Below are 17,730 nucleotides of genomic sequence, written 5' to 3'. Positions count from 1 at the left end.
TAAAATATGAAGTGTCTCACATGCAAGCAGAAGATCCATACATGTATGACAAAGATACTGTATGATTATAATCTGACTAGGTGGCATTCGCATGTTTTATGGGCTTTATTTCAAACCAGGGAATCCAACGTCAGTTGAACATTAGCGTTCGTATTCCTCTACACGTGTGCCTTTGAAGGTTTCGTGACCCCCTTTCTGTCTAACAAGACCCACGGATCGATAAAATATAATCAGCATGTTTAATGTGTGATTTATTGGGAGGGATGCAAACTCACTGTATTACGGGACTGGGCAGAGGCGAGAGGGAGGTTGAGTGTGACTTTGCTAATATATCCATTAGAGCAGACTGCCTGTGTATCGCTGGGACCTTGTATTGATCCAGCACTTGACGACGTGGCTCACTTAAGCTATTTAGCATCAAATCCTCCCCCCAATAATTTTAAACGCAGCGAATGTCATTATTATAGCTTGACTGTTCCCAGCCTCAGATAACGCCAAGTCGACATTAACAAGGGGAGAGAATCGGGGCTGTCCGCCATTCTGGGCCTCACCTCCGTCGGCGGTTCTGCAAGAGGCTGCAGGCCCGGCGATGACATGGGCCCCGTTGGAGACATGAAGGGAGAGGTGGTACTCGGTGTTGGGCTGCAGCTCTCCCACCACAGCAGAGAAGGAGCCGGGGGGGAAAGAGACCGAGCGGGTGAGCTGGGAGGAGTTGATCCACAGTGTGTACAGCTCCACTTCTCCTTGTAAGTCCTGAAGAGCTAGTGGGTAAAGGAGGCCAAAAAGAGGAAATGAAACAATGTCCCTGAGAACAGGAGATATGGCTGCATATGGTTAGAACCGCAGCCTCACACTTCCAGGACTGTGCACTCGATTCTGCATTTGTGGAATTAGTTTGTTCTCTCCGTTTACACAGATATCTTGACTAGGTCCAAAAACATGTGGCTTGGAGAAATGGCGACTCCAAAGTGTTTGAAGTGTGTGGCTCAGTGGGTAGGCCACTGTTCCCGTGATCAGAAGGTTGCTGGCTCAAATCCCAGAGTTTGCAGAGTGATTTTACCATTGGGCCCTTCAGAAATGCCCTTAGCCTCCAATTACACATTGAAATTGTCTGACTACATTTTCTTTTTTTAAAAAAAGTACACCTCTTTGGATAAAAGAATCTGCTAAATAAATAATAAGCAGGTATGATCCCTGTGATGGATTAGGACGTCCCCTGACTTGCTGTCTGTATTTCCTATGACCTTGTACCAGTGGGTAGGGAAGACAGATGGATACATACATCCACTCCCCGATTTTTACCTTATATTTAGGCATGTGACTTAAATCAGAAGTAACCCTGAAAACCCAGATAAGTAGGTCTTACACGGAGTTGTCCAGTTGACCTCTACAGCAGTGTGGTTGAGGGCCTGCACAGAAACGCTGGTAGGAACAAAGGGGACCCCTGCCATGGTGGTGGCCGTAACGGGTTCCCCGGTGGTGAAGCCAGCGTCATTGTGCACCAGCAGCTTGTACTGGTATGTCGTGAACCTGAGGTTCAGATGAGAAAGTTACAATGGAGAAACAAACCCGGCATTCAAAATCACCGCGAATGATCGGGACCAATCCGAGTGCCACGCGAGAGCACGAGCGCTTCTGGTCGTGTATCAGAACCCACGCTGGGTTTGCTTTGTGGATCCTTGGGTCCTGGGTTTAATTCCGAATGACCACAGCAACTTATTAAACCATAATTTTGAATACCATTAGGATCTACATACACGGATACACTTTGAAGTCACTCTTTGAAGAAAGAAATAAAGGTGGAAAAAAATATATATAACTGAATTTGGATGACAGAACAAGCATCCTGGATGGAGAGTTTCTGCAGGTCTGGAATATATGATGAGCACCAGAGGAAGATTAGCAGAAAACAATTTAATTCCTGAATATTTGCTTAATGTATCTTTGAACAGCATTAAAAGATGGCATCAGTGCGCAAAACAGTTCTGTACACACGGGCGGAGTTTGCTTTAAAGCTAATTTCAGTAATCTCACCTGCTAAGGCCTTTATCTTCATGAAACAATTTGGCTCCTGCGTAAACATTGTACCAGCGATTCAAATCTTCAGGGGGAAGAGAAGCCAGGGGCTGCTGGCTTTTCCGTCTCAGCAGCTCGTATCTGAGGGTAGTAAAAACACAGGGATAATCAAAGCCGGTTTGCCAAAGCAATTCTCCTGCCAGTTTCCTTAACTCTTTTTTTTTTTTTTTTGAGCCCTCCCCCCCACCCCCCGCTTTGAAAAATAATGCTAATTTCGTTTGTAATCAGAGGAGCCCGGCTTAATGTGAGGTTTATAAGCCTAGTTAAACAAACATACCCGCCACCAAAAGTATTCATGAATTTTAATAATCCGGACCGAACACGGGCCACTGTTTACGGCTTAATCGGCTACAAAACGAGTTTACAGGCAGCTAACAATGTGGTGACATCACATTTGTTTTGTATTTTCAAATACTCAGATGTTCGAAAGCAGAAATTCAAAAAAAGGGGGAGGGATTTAAATTTTCATTTTACTAAAAAACTTGCTTTCAGAGAAACCTTAAAATAAAGCAACTTGCAAAAAGCAAGTTGTGGAAAAAAAATTAAGAAAATGTTTTATAGAGTGTAATAAGCCAAAAGCTCCTTTTAACCATTTACTCAACAATGAAGCAACTCTTTTTGTAATTTTTTTGTGAGTAGAAAGCATTTTTCTGCAATTAGTAATTTGATGCACGAACAGGTGCAGTGAATTAAAATAACATCTTTTTTAATTATCAAATACGGATAACAGATGTCTCGATAAGGACAATGTCCATTATTTAAAGAATCAGTAAGCATAATAAAATAAATACTGTACACTATATGGCCACATAGAACCTCATGGAAATTAAATATAGGGTCAGAAGAGGTTCACTTATTTTGTTAACACCATTTCATTTGAAGTACATCTGAATCAAGTGTAAGTTATTATCATACAATCCATATATAGGTATATAGTGGCAGAAAATAAAGTTCCTCCAGGACCACAGTGTAACACAGAAACAACTCTGATAGGGGGGGGGGTCACAGAACTTTAAGTACAAAACAGAGGACAGTGCAAAAAGGAGGGGGGCTGGCCACAAGAGTTTATACACATAGTGCAGTGTAAGTATGCAAACAAGAAGTAAGTCAGCAGCAGCACAAAGGGGTAGAATAAATAGCTAAAAAGTAACAATAAATAGACAAATAATTTCTCAGTGGCAATGTAACATCTATTAGATGCCCACAGTCCTTCAGGAAGTGCTGTGGCAGACACTGCCTCTTGGGTACTTTGTGTCTAGAGGACAAACAGGGGTGACTGTAGTATGACAGCGCTGTGATGACACTTGGTCGATAACGTGACGGCCGTGCATGAACCCCGAGGCGTCATGGCAGCTGCCGTGTGCCTCGCGTGTGTGAAAAGGCGCCGCATCAGCCTACCTCACGTTGGGTCCGTTTGGTCTGGTGGGCGGCGGCCAGGACGCCACCAGCAGGGACTCGCTGACCACGGTGACCGACAGCCGCCCCAGACCCCCTGGGGCCGCGGGGGGTGTGGTCACGTGGGAGGCCGGGCTTTCGGTGCACCCGCCGACGTGCCCCCCCCCTCCAGAGCAGGCGAGGACGGTGACACTGTAGTTGGTGTAAGGGAGCAGGTCAGCGACGGTGCACACGAGGCTGGACGTGTTGGTATGGGGGACTCGCCGGTCCAACAGACGGATCTCGTAGCTCTCGATGTTACCGTTAGAGATGAGGGGGGTGCTCCAGGAGACCTGCGGTGAGACACACAAAACGTCATCCTCTTTGACATCCTACTCCCTATGCCGCCTGATCTACATAAGAGCAGAGATGCAGGAACTCCCTTCCAGCCACTGCACCAGTTCAGGGGCCAATCCCGACTCGGGGGGGCCCAAGTACAACGCTAGAGGCTTTTAAATCAATGAGCTCCAGGAAGTGAAACCGCCTGATCAAGTAATGAACCCGACTTTGACCTGAAACAAAATATGCCTTTCATTTCATTTAACGCAGGGGTAAGAGTGCAGGAGTTTTGGTTAAAATAATGAAAATGTCACAGAACCGCACAGCTAAATGACATCTCTGCATTCGTTTCAGGACAGGGCGAGATGTTTTAATGCCTCACTTATTATTTTCTTTTAACTCAATGGGAGAAGGAAAACCAAATGAAACAGCCAAGCAGCAAATTTCTCAGGGATGAAATGTGCTCATCTAATTACCTGGGGCAGGAAAGCCCCATGTCGCCAGAAATCTCATTGCGGTATCGCCCTCCACAGGCCGATAGCTCCTCTGAGAAAGTGACGGGGCTCACGAGTGTCATTCAGAATGCAGTGATGTAATCTTTAGATGGTCCAGTATGGAGATGTTATTATGAAGATGCGGAGTGTGGAAAAATGCATAGAATTTATATTTTAATATTGGAAATTATGTGTACAGAATATACAGTAACTTTCTGCAGGCCTTATTTAAATAATATCAATATTCGGCCCACAGAATGCACACGACGTAAACTGGATATTTGGCTAGAAGATTGATGAATGGATATTTTCCCCATCCACAAAATTACTAAGAATATATAACATTATAAAATTATACATGTAAGATAATTACAATTAATTAATGTAAGCAATTAATTCTTGGTAATTCTGATGGAAATGCACTTATTTAATTAATGTGTCATTTATTTAAAAAGAAAAACATATTGCAGAATATGCTAGGTTGAGTAAAGCAATATATAAACAAAAGCAACCATCCATCTTCCGTATCTGCAACCCAGTCAAAAGAAAAAGCAAACTATATATTTTTAAAAAATAACTGGTGTGCTAAAAAAAAACGACAATAATAAAGCTGTTGACAGGAAGAATACATCTGTTTTTCAAACTGAAGAAATTATTTATTGCATTTATTGCATATTTTACGGTTTCCCTCCCCATATTGCACCATCTTTCGTCTTGCATTCTCTTCTCTTATCACACTGCTGTTTGTCCTGGATCGTACAGGTTTTTTGCCTACTTATCCTCCCATGCACCTGTCCCCAACTCTGCAACCATGGCATATGAATCGCACTGTTCCCTCGAAACACAAGCGACAATAAAAAAAAAACTTCGGTTGATTTTCAATTTCTTGCACATAAAAAGAACATACATGTTTCACAGAGGACCGAAACGGCAGTGAGTCGTCCAATCAGCCAGCAGCAAAGGAAAGCCAAACTGGCATATGCAAATCATTTTTGTTACAGGGTCTTACAAGTGTAGCCATTCTCATCCAGTTATCCCTGTAAATTGTAGCAGTTAACACATTAATGAAGTAATAATGGTTTAAAAAACTAAACCTGGGGTTAGACGAATGAATTATTCAGGGGAGTTTATGTAAATGCCGCCTTTTGTTTGAAGTCGTAAGCATTTCTGCCAACGTCTCTGGCACCGGTACAGCTCTGCAAAGGAGACGTGCAGTTGGGTGTATTTATACAGAGACGCTCCTAAGCCGCAAAGCCTGTTTGGTTACATTAATTTCCCTTGAATCAAACTTGTATACAAGCCAAAACACTGCCGGCTCCCGCTCTCTCGAGTGAAGCTTCGACTGAATTAGGAGAATAACCAGGGTGTTTGCTGAAAGAGGATTTATGCGCCTACGAAAAGGCGATATCAGCTTGGCGGGAGTTTGGCTTTTTAAAAATAATGATAATAAAGAAACTTCCTTAAAGGTAACAGCAGACCACAAAAAGGAGTGTGAAACATCCTGCTCACTAACTTCGGCCCAGAATCACAAGCTCACTCTACACTTTTCTGTCCCACAAAGGCAAAAGAACAGCAGCCATACTGGCACTGAAACGGAGAAAAAGGGCTTTAGTGTTTTTTGACTGTGACCTATCACATGTAGTGAGCAGGTAAACGATTTGTTGAGATATTCTGTCACAAGACAAAACAAGAGCCTAAGAGGTCCGATTTCAAAAACCAAATGAGCTGTTGCGGTGTTTTGCCTCTGTGTGGCAGTATTACGAATACGGTTGAGCAAGAGCTATGGGCTGAAGGCGCAAACATTCCATCGGTGAAATGTAAATGGACCTCAGCGACAGTGGCCGCGGTGACGCCAAGGTCAAATTTGCCGGGAGTTACTGCCGCTCTATTGACAAGACCTAATTGGCTGAACCTGGGAGCAGATCGGCCCAGGAGCGGGAAGCAGTCACAGAAACAATGTCATCCAAATGATGAGAGTTACATTTTTCATACGCCGCTTGGCATTAATATACAGGGGCGGACCGTGCTGAGGTATCCCCTCATTTGGACATCATTGTCGTATCGCCCCATTTATTAAATGGCAGACATGAGTGGAGTTAAACCACGAAAGGGTCATAATGTCTCCTTCCTCAAGGAGACCTTGAGTTTTAAGCGTATAAACGGGCCGAAAAATAGCCAGTTGTCCGGGACCAATTTTAATTAATTGGAATAGATAGATAGACACTACAGACAGATGCGTCAAAAGATCCCAGCGAGTCTCGAGCTGGGCACCATGACCTGCACGCTGTTAATATTTACAGCGGCCCTGATAAATGGTGACAGTGTCGCTTTTGTATTTTTTTGGCGGGATAAGAGGAGCCAGAAATTTCATTGATATACATGAATGCGTTGTTCTCAAGTGCTCAAGGTGAACAGAGCGGAGGATGGCCGGGCCAGCTAACATTGGCATAGGAGACTTGTGATCAGGGTCACTGCGACCCACCTGGATGGAGTCGGGGCCCAGAACCAGGGCTTTGGGGGCCTGCAGGCCCGCAGGCCTAGAGGGCCTGGTGGTGACCTGGCTCCAGGTACTGCTGTTGGAGCCCCCCTGCGATGTACTGGCCACCACACGGTACTCGTAGCTGGTCCAGGGACTCAGGGTGCCCGAGTTGTCCAGAAAGCTGAGGGGGCGGTCAGCCGGCACCGTGGCCACGGCGGACACCTCCTGGTCACCGCTCAGCCGCCGCTCCACCACATATTGCTCCAGCTCGCCATTAGGCCGCTGCGGCCGCTCCCAGGACAGCAGAACGGAGGTGGGCGTGTCCGAGAAGAGCCTGGGGGGCGGTATGTCCTCAGGGGGCGCCGGGGCTGTGCGAAGTCTTTTCGTGGGAGCAGCGGGGGAGCAACCTGCTTCGCTGCACGCCTCCACCCGGAAGGTGTACTCCATGTACGGCTCCAGTGGGAAGATGGTGTAGCTCGTGCTGCTGCTGGGGACGATGGCTTGGAGCTGGGAGTTGGCGTAAACTTTGTACTTGGTGATGACACCATTGGTTCGGGACGGAGGCTGCCAGGAGACAGTGGCGGTGCGCGATTGGATGCCGGACACCGCGAGGGCACTGACAGGCCCGGGACCTGTGGGAGGAAGACAAGAAAACCATACAGAGGCAATTAATGGTGTTTGGCACAATGACACTATGTCACAATGACACTATGTCACAATGACACGACGTAACAACTGATTTAATAGGGACACTCAGGTGGACTGGCTCAATCTAAAAATGGAAGCGGCAAAGAAAACAAAAAACCAGATTAAAGTACACTTAACAACCACAGAATAATGCCTTGATTGTAGCTTAGCTATACTACTATTATTATACAGGTACTGCAATACATATATTACATCTAGTATTTGAAATATAATACATACATAATAGCAACTGTTAGCAATAAATCCAAAAAAGGAACTAATTTTATGATTACAAAAGACTGGCACTGATGTTATACATGTTACGCCTTAAGTGAAAAATTATTTAGATTCTGTGTGGTCAGCAGGTACAAGGACCTCATTGGCTGACAGGATTTCATTTGACTAAAGGTACGTAAAAAAAAGAAAAGACCTCACAAGGACAAACACTACTTTTGCCACCCCTTACTTCACGGATTAAAATGTAAAGAAGAAGATGTGCAAATCAGCTCATTTATGAAAGAGGACGAGGGCCCAGGGCCACAATGTAGGCAAATACGAAATTATATTTATGGATTTATTCAAGGGGGATGGGGGGGGGGGGGGGGGCTTACGGCAGAGGATATCAGCTACTGGGAACAGTGCGCTTTGAGGAGATTGCACCGAACGGAAAGAAAAATTGTAATCACTTAAGTTTGTGACTGGTCATTTTCTCTGAGTGGTTACAACACCCGTGGTGGTGTCCAGGCCCAGAGAATTCTTCACAGACATGCGGGATCTGACAGCTGGGGGCATTTTCCTAATTGCACACGCAGCGGCCGTGTGGCCCCCCAGTACGGGCCGGGCATCCTGTACAGGGCACATATCAGCCCAGCAGGTTCCCCTGGGAGCCTAACCCTGTAACGAGCTGCAAGGCACCTCCCTGGCTCTTATGTTTGGAAGCTTCTATTTGTGTTGTGACAGTGGAAGCCCCCCCCATCAACACCCCACTTGGAAGTCACCCCCCCCCCCCCCCCGGCAGGTGACTAAAGCTTCCCTGAATGTTAAACTTTAACCTGTTTCCACTATATTTCTTTTTAAGAATTACCCCCCCACGCACCCAAAAAAGAATGACTACAGAATCATTAACCGCATCTTTATATCTCTTGAGGGAAACATGCCATGAATCTATGGAGAAAATGAGCTCAACTTGAGCTAAAAGTTGCGAAGACTAAAAAAACACAGATGTATCCACTGAACACGTGATCATGCAAACACAACTTCACAGGATTCGCCTAAAAACACGCCCCCCTTTCAGCCTGATTGGCCACTGTCTAGTTTGATGTCCTCGTTTTACACTTGAGCGAGACCTTCTGATACAAACTTCCTCTGCTGGTAGCATCTTCCCATGCCCTCGTGTGTCTTCTCTCTTGCTTCTCATGCCTGATTGATATTTCTTCCCCACGAAAGCTCATTTGAAGGTAATGTTTTCCTCCTCCATTTACATCCCACTGTACCGCGGTAATGGCTTGCCGGCAAGGGCATCCGGATCAAGGTGACTGGCTCTCCAGCGTGCTGGGCGGCTGATGTATCCCCCAGATGGCCCAGATTAAAACAGCCTCTCATGGGGTAGCCCCCTTTCCATACCATCTCATTTGCCTCTGATAACCACATAACACACCGCTAATTTTCCAGAAGACTAAGGAAAAAGAAATGCGAGCAGGGCTGCTGTAGCTGTTTAGCTAAGTATGTGCATGTAACGCATTGCAGGGGCAGTAAAATAAAAGAAAAATACTGCAGCCTCCTGTGAAGTTGTACTGACAGTATAGGAGAATATGGTGCTAACCTAAATTCCATAATCCAGACTCAAAGTTCAAGATGTTTTTACTGTCAGTCCATCAATATACACATATACATTCCAGGATGAAATATAGTCTCCCTGAACCCCAGGGTGCTACATTCACACATTTACTAAACAATATACCATGCCAAACTAACATATATACATTGACTACACAGCATACTATCCTTACAGGGACTATACAATATACTACATACTGCAACATGCCTACAAATGAAGGCTTGCACACATTGTGACTGTGGCTGGTTTATGTACTCGGTTTAAAACACATTTCAATTTCGGCGAGTTGTCAGGCACACCGTGAGATGTTCAGAAATATTGGTGTCTTGTCATTTCTTCCAAGCCATGCGTGGACCACAAAATGAATCCTGATGAAGGTATAACGCGCAGGGTGCCGCGATTTACAGGAGCTTGTGGAGGTCAGGGATCCCGGAAGCTATCGCTGTCGGCGCAGCCGGCTCGCATAACACTAGCGAAGCAGTTAGCCATACGACGGACGACTCATTTTGTGCTGATGGGCAACGATAGGAGCAATCTGCATTCATAAACACCCTCTCTGATGCTAAAAATTGAGCATCATAAAAAGAACGGAAAATAAAGCCATTTTAAATATTAATTACGGTACTTAACCGTAGATAAGAATGCATGCACAGTACACATTAGGTAGAAATATCTGAAACAGAAAATAATATTTTAATTAAAAAAATGTGGTAATACAGACTGCCTCTGTTTATGATTCTGGCCCAGATGTGCTCATTTATCTACTTCCTGTTATTGTTACGGGTGATTCTTATTTATTTATTTTTAACTGCTGCTGTAACGGGGCCTGCGATTATCCCCCCTCCATCTCCTGATAAATAAACAATGCACAGATCTGACCTTTGGGTTAACAGGTTTTTATGCTCGCTCCACTCAGCACTCTAACTGATTCAATTACCACAAAGGTTCGGGGGACTCCCATGAATACAAAAGAGGCCCCAAAACACCAGCCCACATAGGTGTCCAATGGCATGCCCGCGCGGCTCTCTGGAGATATTCCTTAATTGTAAATAATTTTACCACGCGAGACAATCAAGTCACCTTGAGTGTGAAACCCCCAGCATACACTCCCCCCCCCACACACATACACTTTCTTTTTTGGTCTGTAGAGGCGAGGTGTTATTTAAGCTTTACTGGTCTGTGTTAAATTCTGCAATTTGAAGGGCTGTTAAGTTTTTCAATTGAAATTTCATTTAAGATGCAGGTGCTTTGTATTTTATTGACGCTTTACTGCTCTCGGGGTGCGAGCGGGAACGTCGCGCGATAACGCCGACTGGCCTCAATCAGCGGCCGGCAACAGCTGTAATCCCGGGACGTTTGGAATACTTAAGGCGCGCCTTTCCCGGCTGCCCATAAATCGCTGCGGCACGAGGAAAAACAAGAGCGCGGGCTGCCAAGCCTTAAATCACATTTATAAGGATTTGGTTAGCATAGTAATAACACGATCAAGTGACAAGGCGAGGCGGAGGACTGCCACAAAGGGAGGGGGAACGGCAAAGGCATTCATTTGCGGGCCGTACAGGCTGCACTGATGCCATGATGACTTTCGAGGTTTAGTCCTACTGGAAATGCGGAGGGACAGTTCTAGGTATCCTATGCATCTATCTCAAGCTGACCTTATTAATATTCTAAAAAGGGAATTAGCTTTCATAGCTTTATATTACTACTTTAAATTAGTTGGACGCATGCTCTGCAACAGCATGTTGCTATTTGGGTGTTAACTTTTATCCGGCTTGATAAAAAGAAGTAATACCAATAATAAAAATGTAGGAGCCCTTTAAAAATTTGGCTGGAGGGGTTTCATCATTAATTACAGAGGCTGAACACCTTTAATGCAAGGAATCAACCCACCCTTTATCTTTCCCACACAGCGCATAACACAATGGTAATCTGTAAACTGGAAATGCCGGGGTTCGGACGCGAAACTAGAGAGAAACAGATAATAACTAACCCCTCTGCTCTGGCTGACAGTGAAGACTTGCACTAAAATTTCGGCCGGACAATGTTCATACGTTACCGTTTATCATTTATCGTTAACATACTAATTCCGTTTCAGCCCAAGAGGTGCGAGCTAGCTAAACTACGAATCAAAGAAACTGTCATAACAATGATCCTGCTCAATAAATAACATTCTTACCATTTTGGTAATGTTACAAAAAATACATAAGACATTTCAGAAATAGTCAGTGCTGTGGTATATTATAGATAAGACTGCTGTAAGTATGAAGCTCTGCGCTGTTGGTCCACATCCAAAAATGCATATTAAAGATTTTCTTTAAGGGATGATCTTGTTGATTCACATCCATTCATTAAAAAATAAAAACAAGCGCTAAACATACATAGTATTTATTACTCACTACACCTGAAGCAGTTGTTTGAAATGAACCCTCCCAATGATAAAACTAATAAAGTTTTCAAGGAGTTCTCTAGAATGTGGAATTCATCCTGGCATTATAAATTAATGAAATGCAAAGATTCAGTCTGCCCTAAATCTGATTAAGGTGATTATAAGTCATTTTAATAATCAGAAAGAAACCCTTAATATGCAAAAAGAAGCTTAATTGGTGATGGGGAGGGGGTGGTCATTACCATTAGTTAGTGTTCGTCTGTAGGTACATGCATAAGCACGATCACACGCATGCACGAGCGAAGCGTGTGCCGACGAACAGACGCCACTAATGAGGCCGCATGGCACTGCACGGCACTGCACGGCACCGCGCTGCAGTGCACCCCACCGCACCGCGCTCTCGTCCCCCCGCTCTTAAACCAACACTCTTAGACATGACAGAGACGCCAGAAGAATACCCAAAGAAAAGTTCCCGGGTGCTGCGGGGCATAAATCCACTATTGAGAAGGGGGTTTCAGGGAAGAGCTACTCTGCATAGTAATGAACAGGCGATGGCCCATAATATGGCATATTCCAAATGTATGCAAATACCGGCCCTATAATTATAATGTATGTGATAATAGACCCAAGTATAATTAATTTATAACTTCGCAAAGACTGTCTGTTATGAACCCTAATATGATTGTATTACAGTAATTAGCCCACAATGACACCATCTAGGTCACCGGCAAGATATACACTTTTAATGCTCTCCTCTCTGTAGATGCCGGTGTTCCTCCTCTGAGCACCTGTGACTCACAGTTGGTGCTGATGGGGAGAAGGATGGAGTGCATTCCGTCGAGTGCATAAAAAAAAGGGGGGGGGGGGGGGGGGGGGGAGTAATGCATGCCATGGCGTGCATGGCGCATGTGCTCATTTCACAGTGAGTAAATACATGCCTCCTCTTCGCCTAACCCTAATTACACATATTTATTTCCCCTCTGTCCGCGCTCGCCACATTTCCCCTTCAGAACAAGGACGGCCCGGCGATACCGGTGCGGGCAGCACTCACGGTCCTGGGCGGTGATGAAGGCGGCCCAGTCGCTGGCTGTCCGCCCGTGGCTGTGGGACACCACAAGCCTGAACTGGTATTCTGTGTAAGGCTGAAGTCCTTCTGCTGTGTAACTGAAGGTGGTCGTCTCGTTCTCCAATAGACTGGAAGGACAAGAAAACAAGAAATAAAAACACATACAAACAATTGCCATGTAGATGCTGCTGCAGGGCTATAACACAAGCTCCTGACACAAGCGTGTGGTTTTATAACAGCAGTTATAAGTGTTTAATCTTAAAGAACCATAAAGGCAATTTTTCCAGAACTGACCAACTGCAACCGATCAGGCGTTCGTTTTCGGCCTGACAATCTAAGCAATTCAATTTTTATCAGACTCCCTAAGAAAATCAATATCTGCGTATAACTATTCATGACCAGGAAACAGGTGACAGAAGTAGAAATTTCTCCTGCCATGCCGTGCATTTTATATGATCAAATTAAATTTTAAAGGCATTATCAGCGGTGATTAATATGCACGTTTCCATCGAGGGGGAAAACAAACGCGGTGCCATCAAGCAGGATTTACCGTCGTCACGTCAAACCACCAGCCTGTTTTGTGTGGCGCCGATTTTCGCCAAAAATTCACAATCAAATTTATCATAGAACATGATAAATAAATCACATGAACAATGAAATACATTTCAGAAGAATCCCAGGAAATGAGGGTGATATATAATACATGGAGCTAGTCATTTATTTATTAGAACAGAATGAGAATTTCCCCATTTCTGATTAAATTGCAATTTGTTGTCAGGATGCATGTAATGAATACATATCAGATGCAGAACCTCCCATAGACCACCACGGCTTGCGCAAATGGATCACGCTGTGCATTACTGCCGCATTTGTTGCATGCTCACAGGCAGAGTTGTCTACTTTTCGAAAGAGCTGTCAGCTGGAAATCTGATCGCCGTCCACACTGTTGTACATTGTCCATATTGAGAAGGCTGCTAGATTTCTTGTCATACTGCCTGCATAGAATCGAAGCCCCCACCCTTCACCTTGTTGGCAAAGAGCCCCAAGGTGGCCCTTTCTGGCTCAGGCTGACCTCGGTCATCGCGTGCCTGTCTCTGAACAGCGTCCCCAGGCCTGGCTCCAGAGCTGGTAGCCAAATTCCATGTGGGATTCTCTACCCCCATTCAGTACTGATAATTATATTGTTTTATATGATGACGCTGTTAAATTCTTGAATCTGATTGGTCAGAAAGGTGTTGATCACCACATACATGGGGTAGTTAGGTTAATCACAGTACTAAAACAATGGGCGAATATAATCTTTAATTCTAACTGACATGACTTCAAATCCCAGATGCGGAACACATTTAAAATTAAGTTTGCCAGAAAGTAGTTCTTCAGTAATATATTTCTGGTTTGCAAACATGAAAATCATGTTTATAGATTCAAACATGCAGTAACTGCAATGTTAGTGGGTTAATACACTCCAAGCTGTGCATTATATGTTTTATATGCGGAGACAAAGAACCACCAGACACTAAGACAGACTTGTTCTCCACCGAAGTCCGTGCTTAGAGGACAAACCTCAATTTTACTTCTAGAGTTCCTGAAATTCACAATTCTCCTATATCACTCATATTAGGAGGCCATGATCACAGGATGATGTAATGAAGATGATGGCGGTGTCTAGGGTGAGTCAGAGGTGCTGAATAGGGTGGAGTGGCCCTTACAGCCGGATACGCTGATCCTCCGTGGGCTTCATCTGCAGCTGATAAAGCAGCGGCCCTGGGGCATTGCTGCGCACGGGTGCCGACCAGGCGACGTGCAGGCTGGCGGGGCCGGCGGCTGCCAGCCTGGGGGGCCGGACGCCATCTGGAGCTGGGCAGGGGAAAGGGAGAGATGGGGGGGTTGGTGAGTCAGAGCAGAGAAAAGTCCCGTGTACTGTAGCATATGCTGAAGAGCGGGTATTCTCCTCAAAGCGGAGAACCTGTTGGTGTGGGAGGGGCGGGCAGGGAGCCACGGGGCACTGGCATGGCCGCCCACTCTGGGGACCCGCACATGTGCATCCCGGCCACGCGCCGGGCCCTGCAGGCCGTGGCTCTGCCTCCAGCCAGGACACTTCAAATGCTCCTCTTTATTACTTGATTCCTTTCAAAGGACTTGGCCCTCCTCACAAGTCTGTGCTCTAGGAAAACTGCACTTGCTTCCAATTTAAAACAGCTTGACAAGTTTCCTCCAGAGTCCTCGGTAACTTACCAAGCAAATCGATACTGTTATTACATGATGTGTGAATGTAAAACATTGTATCGATACTGGTTTTTAAATGAACTTATAAATGGATTTGATTTGCGTTGTTCAACTTCACATTAACCACAGTATTAAACATGCTGCATTTTACCTAAATTAAATGTTAAGATGCTGGAAACATTGTGTGTATTGCTGCTAATTGGCTTGTGGCTTCTGCTCTAAATTGTACTAATTTCTTATTTAGGTGGCACAGTGTTGCAGTGATTAGCACGGTCGTCTCACATTCTGGGAACTTCAATGCCCCCCCCACCCCCAAATGCATGCTGGGGAGACTTGGAGTTACCAAACTGTCCATAGGTTGTGTGTGTGTGTGTGTGTGTGTGCGCTGTGATGGGTCGTGCCTGTAGCCTCTGGGATCGGCTCCAGACTCCCTGTGATCATGGTTACAGAAAATGGATGGATGCATTTTTCACTTATTTGCTTTGGACCCCATAATATAAAAGCTACTTCTGGCTGGTTCTTGATACCAGATGAAGTGAATGAAGAATTTCTTTGTTGTACACCCTTCAAAAAGATGAACAAAAAGTAATGTATAAAAGAGGTGCACGCATATTATGGCTATGTCAGGCTTCCCCAAATTCTTGTCCTGGAGGGTCAGTTTGAGCAGTTTGCAGATTTCCTTGATCAAATACCTACTAAAGCTGGAAATTGGCTGGTGAGCTGCATAAGGTGTATTTGAGCAGGATAATCTTACAAACTGTGTTACAAACTCTCCCTCCAGGACTGGAATTGGGGAACCCAGGTATATGCACTGAAAAAATGTACAAATTATAAATTACTTATTAGTTAGATCTGTTCCCCATATTTCCAGATAGCCAGGACAGCTAGAAACCATGTTCTGCATCATGCTACTGGCTGGCTGGGAATTGGTTTCATGTGTATTCTTCCATTATTCTTCTTGCTCTATGTGAGGGCATCTTTTTACAATTCAGATTCACAGCTATTCTAATGCACTGAGGTCCAGAGATTAAGTGCTGATTTTGCAGCCATTTTGCCATTTCTTGGATGATTTTGGGGTCGCTCTCTCAGTGGAAGAGCCATTTGTGGGGAGAGCTGCAGCCTTTTGGTAGGGCAAGCTCAGCTTTAGATTCATTCACAATTCCATCTCCAGGCCCAGTGCATGTGAAACTAGCCTGAAAATAGAAACATTTCCCTAGTATTTCTAGGCATGACGTTTATTTTGGGAGGAACTTCATCCTCCTCATGCTGAAGAAAGCAAACCAAATCATATGGTTCTATCCAACTCCTTATCTTGGTCATAGTCACGGGGGGAATGGAGATCACAGGCGACATAGGGCACAAGGCAGGGGTTCACCCTGGACACGAGCTAATCCATCACAGGACACACACACACACACACACACACACACACACACACACACACACACACACACACACACACACACACACACACACACACACACACACACACACACACACACACACACACACACACACACACACACTCCACTGATCATATGCTGGGCCATTCAGAGAAACAAATAACCAGGCTGCATGTGGCTGGACTGCAGAAAGACACCCACACACAGAAAGAACAGAGGCGGGACTCGAACTCCAAAAGCTGAAGGGGCAAGGCTACCCAAGCACATGGCCCCCACCTGTAAGGCTCAATCAGGTTTGGATGGTGGTTTTCAACATTTTTTTTGGAATCAGGGACCCTCAGATGAAAATATCAAAGATAAGGACCCCCCCTTCAGTATTTTCATGTCAGACTGTGAACTGGATGATAATACTGACATTTCGTCCATTTGCAGAACATCTCAGCAGACACTAGACTACGGAGCCAGAAGCATTTCATATAGGCCTTGGAGATGAGGTGTAGTAATAGTATTGGAAACTCTGCGGTCCCAAGACACCGGTTGGTTTCTTTCTGATTCTCATGATGGCTGCCTCAGTGCACATAGGACAAAGATGAACTTGCAAAATCTCTCTTAGTGTAATCCCTGAACCAGTGGCCTTAAATTTCTCAGTAACTGAAAGCGTGGCGGGAAAGTCGTGCATTTGCTTTTTAGGAATTTTTGTAGCCAACTTATGGAAGTCAATAACCATTTGCCTGCTGCCTTCAAGACTTTCTTCCCATTCGCCATATTCATGGCCAACTATAGATTTTGAAAGTGTGCAACCTCCTTCCCATAACACAAGGAAAAAATACATCAATGTAGGCTATACAGTATGGTTATGTAACCCTATTATGAACTTCAGAACACGGCACAATAATGCAGTTCAATGCATGACTGTCGGAGGGATGTATTAAAAAAAAAAATTCGGGCTGTGCTAAATGACAGTTAAATGTATTAATTGTAAGTCTGAAAAGACACCTGACAGTCGCATGGGTAGCACTGCAGTCTCACACCTTCTATGTCTCGCTCCACTTGCTGGTTGTTTGCCTCCAGAACCAAAGAGGAATGACACTCTGATCATGGCTGATGAAGTGGTTCCAGGCCTCTGCCCTCACACTGCACAGCCACACCCAACATGGCTGAACTATAAACCCCATGGACCAGTTATAGTTTCTGGTCCGTGTGTGGGTTAGGCCCCCGGCTTGAGCCTTGGCAGAATACTGACATCTCTGTATATCTGTAGGGTCGTTTAGAGCAAGGCCCTAAACACCCCCCCCCCAAAATGCTCCAGGGGTGCCGTTTGCCTGACCCTGACCTCAGACTTTGGCCCAACCCTGCACTTAGG

At 45.1% G+C, this 17,730-nt stretch overlaps 1 protein-coding gene across 12 annotated transcripts in view; it reads right to left on the bottom strand.

Moving 5' to 3' along the window:
* The window catches only part of ush2a (Usher syndrome 2A (autosomal recessive, mild)), a 190,504-nt gene that overhangs the window by 75,816 nt on the left and 96,958 nt on the right, over window positions 1-17,730 (bottom strand). For all 12 annotated transcript variants that reach the window (XR_007382187.1, XR_007382186.1, XM_048974032.1 and 9 more), the window contains 7 exons: window positions 14,448-14,595; window positions 12,724-12,866; window positions 6,766-7,394; window positions 3,475-3,803; window positions 2,035-2,157; window positions 1,367-1,530; window positions 552-761 (listed from right to left, as the gene is read on the bottom strand). Coding sequence is in view for 10 of the 12 variants with exons in the window: in XM_048974032.1 (XP_048829989.1) it covers window positions 552-761; window positions 1,367-1,530; window positions 2,035-2,157; window positions 3,475-3,803; window positions 6,766-7,394; window positions 12,724-12,866; window positions 14,448-14,595 (1,746 nt within the window). In the remaining 2 variants the exon portion in view is untranslated. The remainder of the gene's footprint in view (window positions 1-551; window positions 762-1,366; window positions 1,531-2,034; window positions 2,158-3,474; window positions 3,804-6,765; window positions 7,395-12,723; window positions 12,867-14,447; window positions 14,596-17,730) is intronic.

The sequence above is a fragment of the Brienomyrus brachyistius genome, chromosome 14 (assembly GCF_023856365.1).
Source record: "Brienomyrus brachyistius isolate T26 chromosome 14, BBRACH_0.4, whole genome shotgun sequence".
Taxonomy (NCBI): domain Eukaryota; kingdom Metazoa; phylum Chordata; class Actinopteri; order Osteoglossiformes; family Mormyridae; genus Brienomyrus; species Brienomyrus brachyistius.
This window is presented reverse-complemented; position numbering and strand designations above follow the sequence as displayed.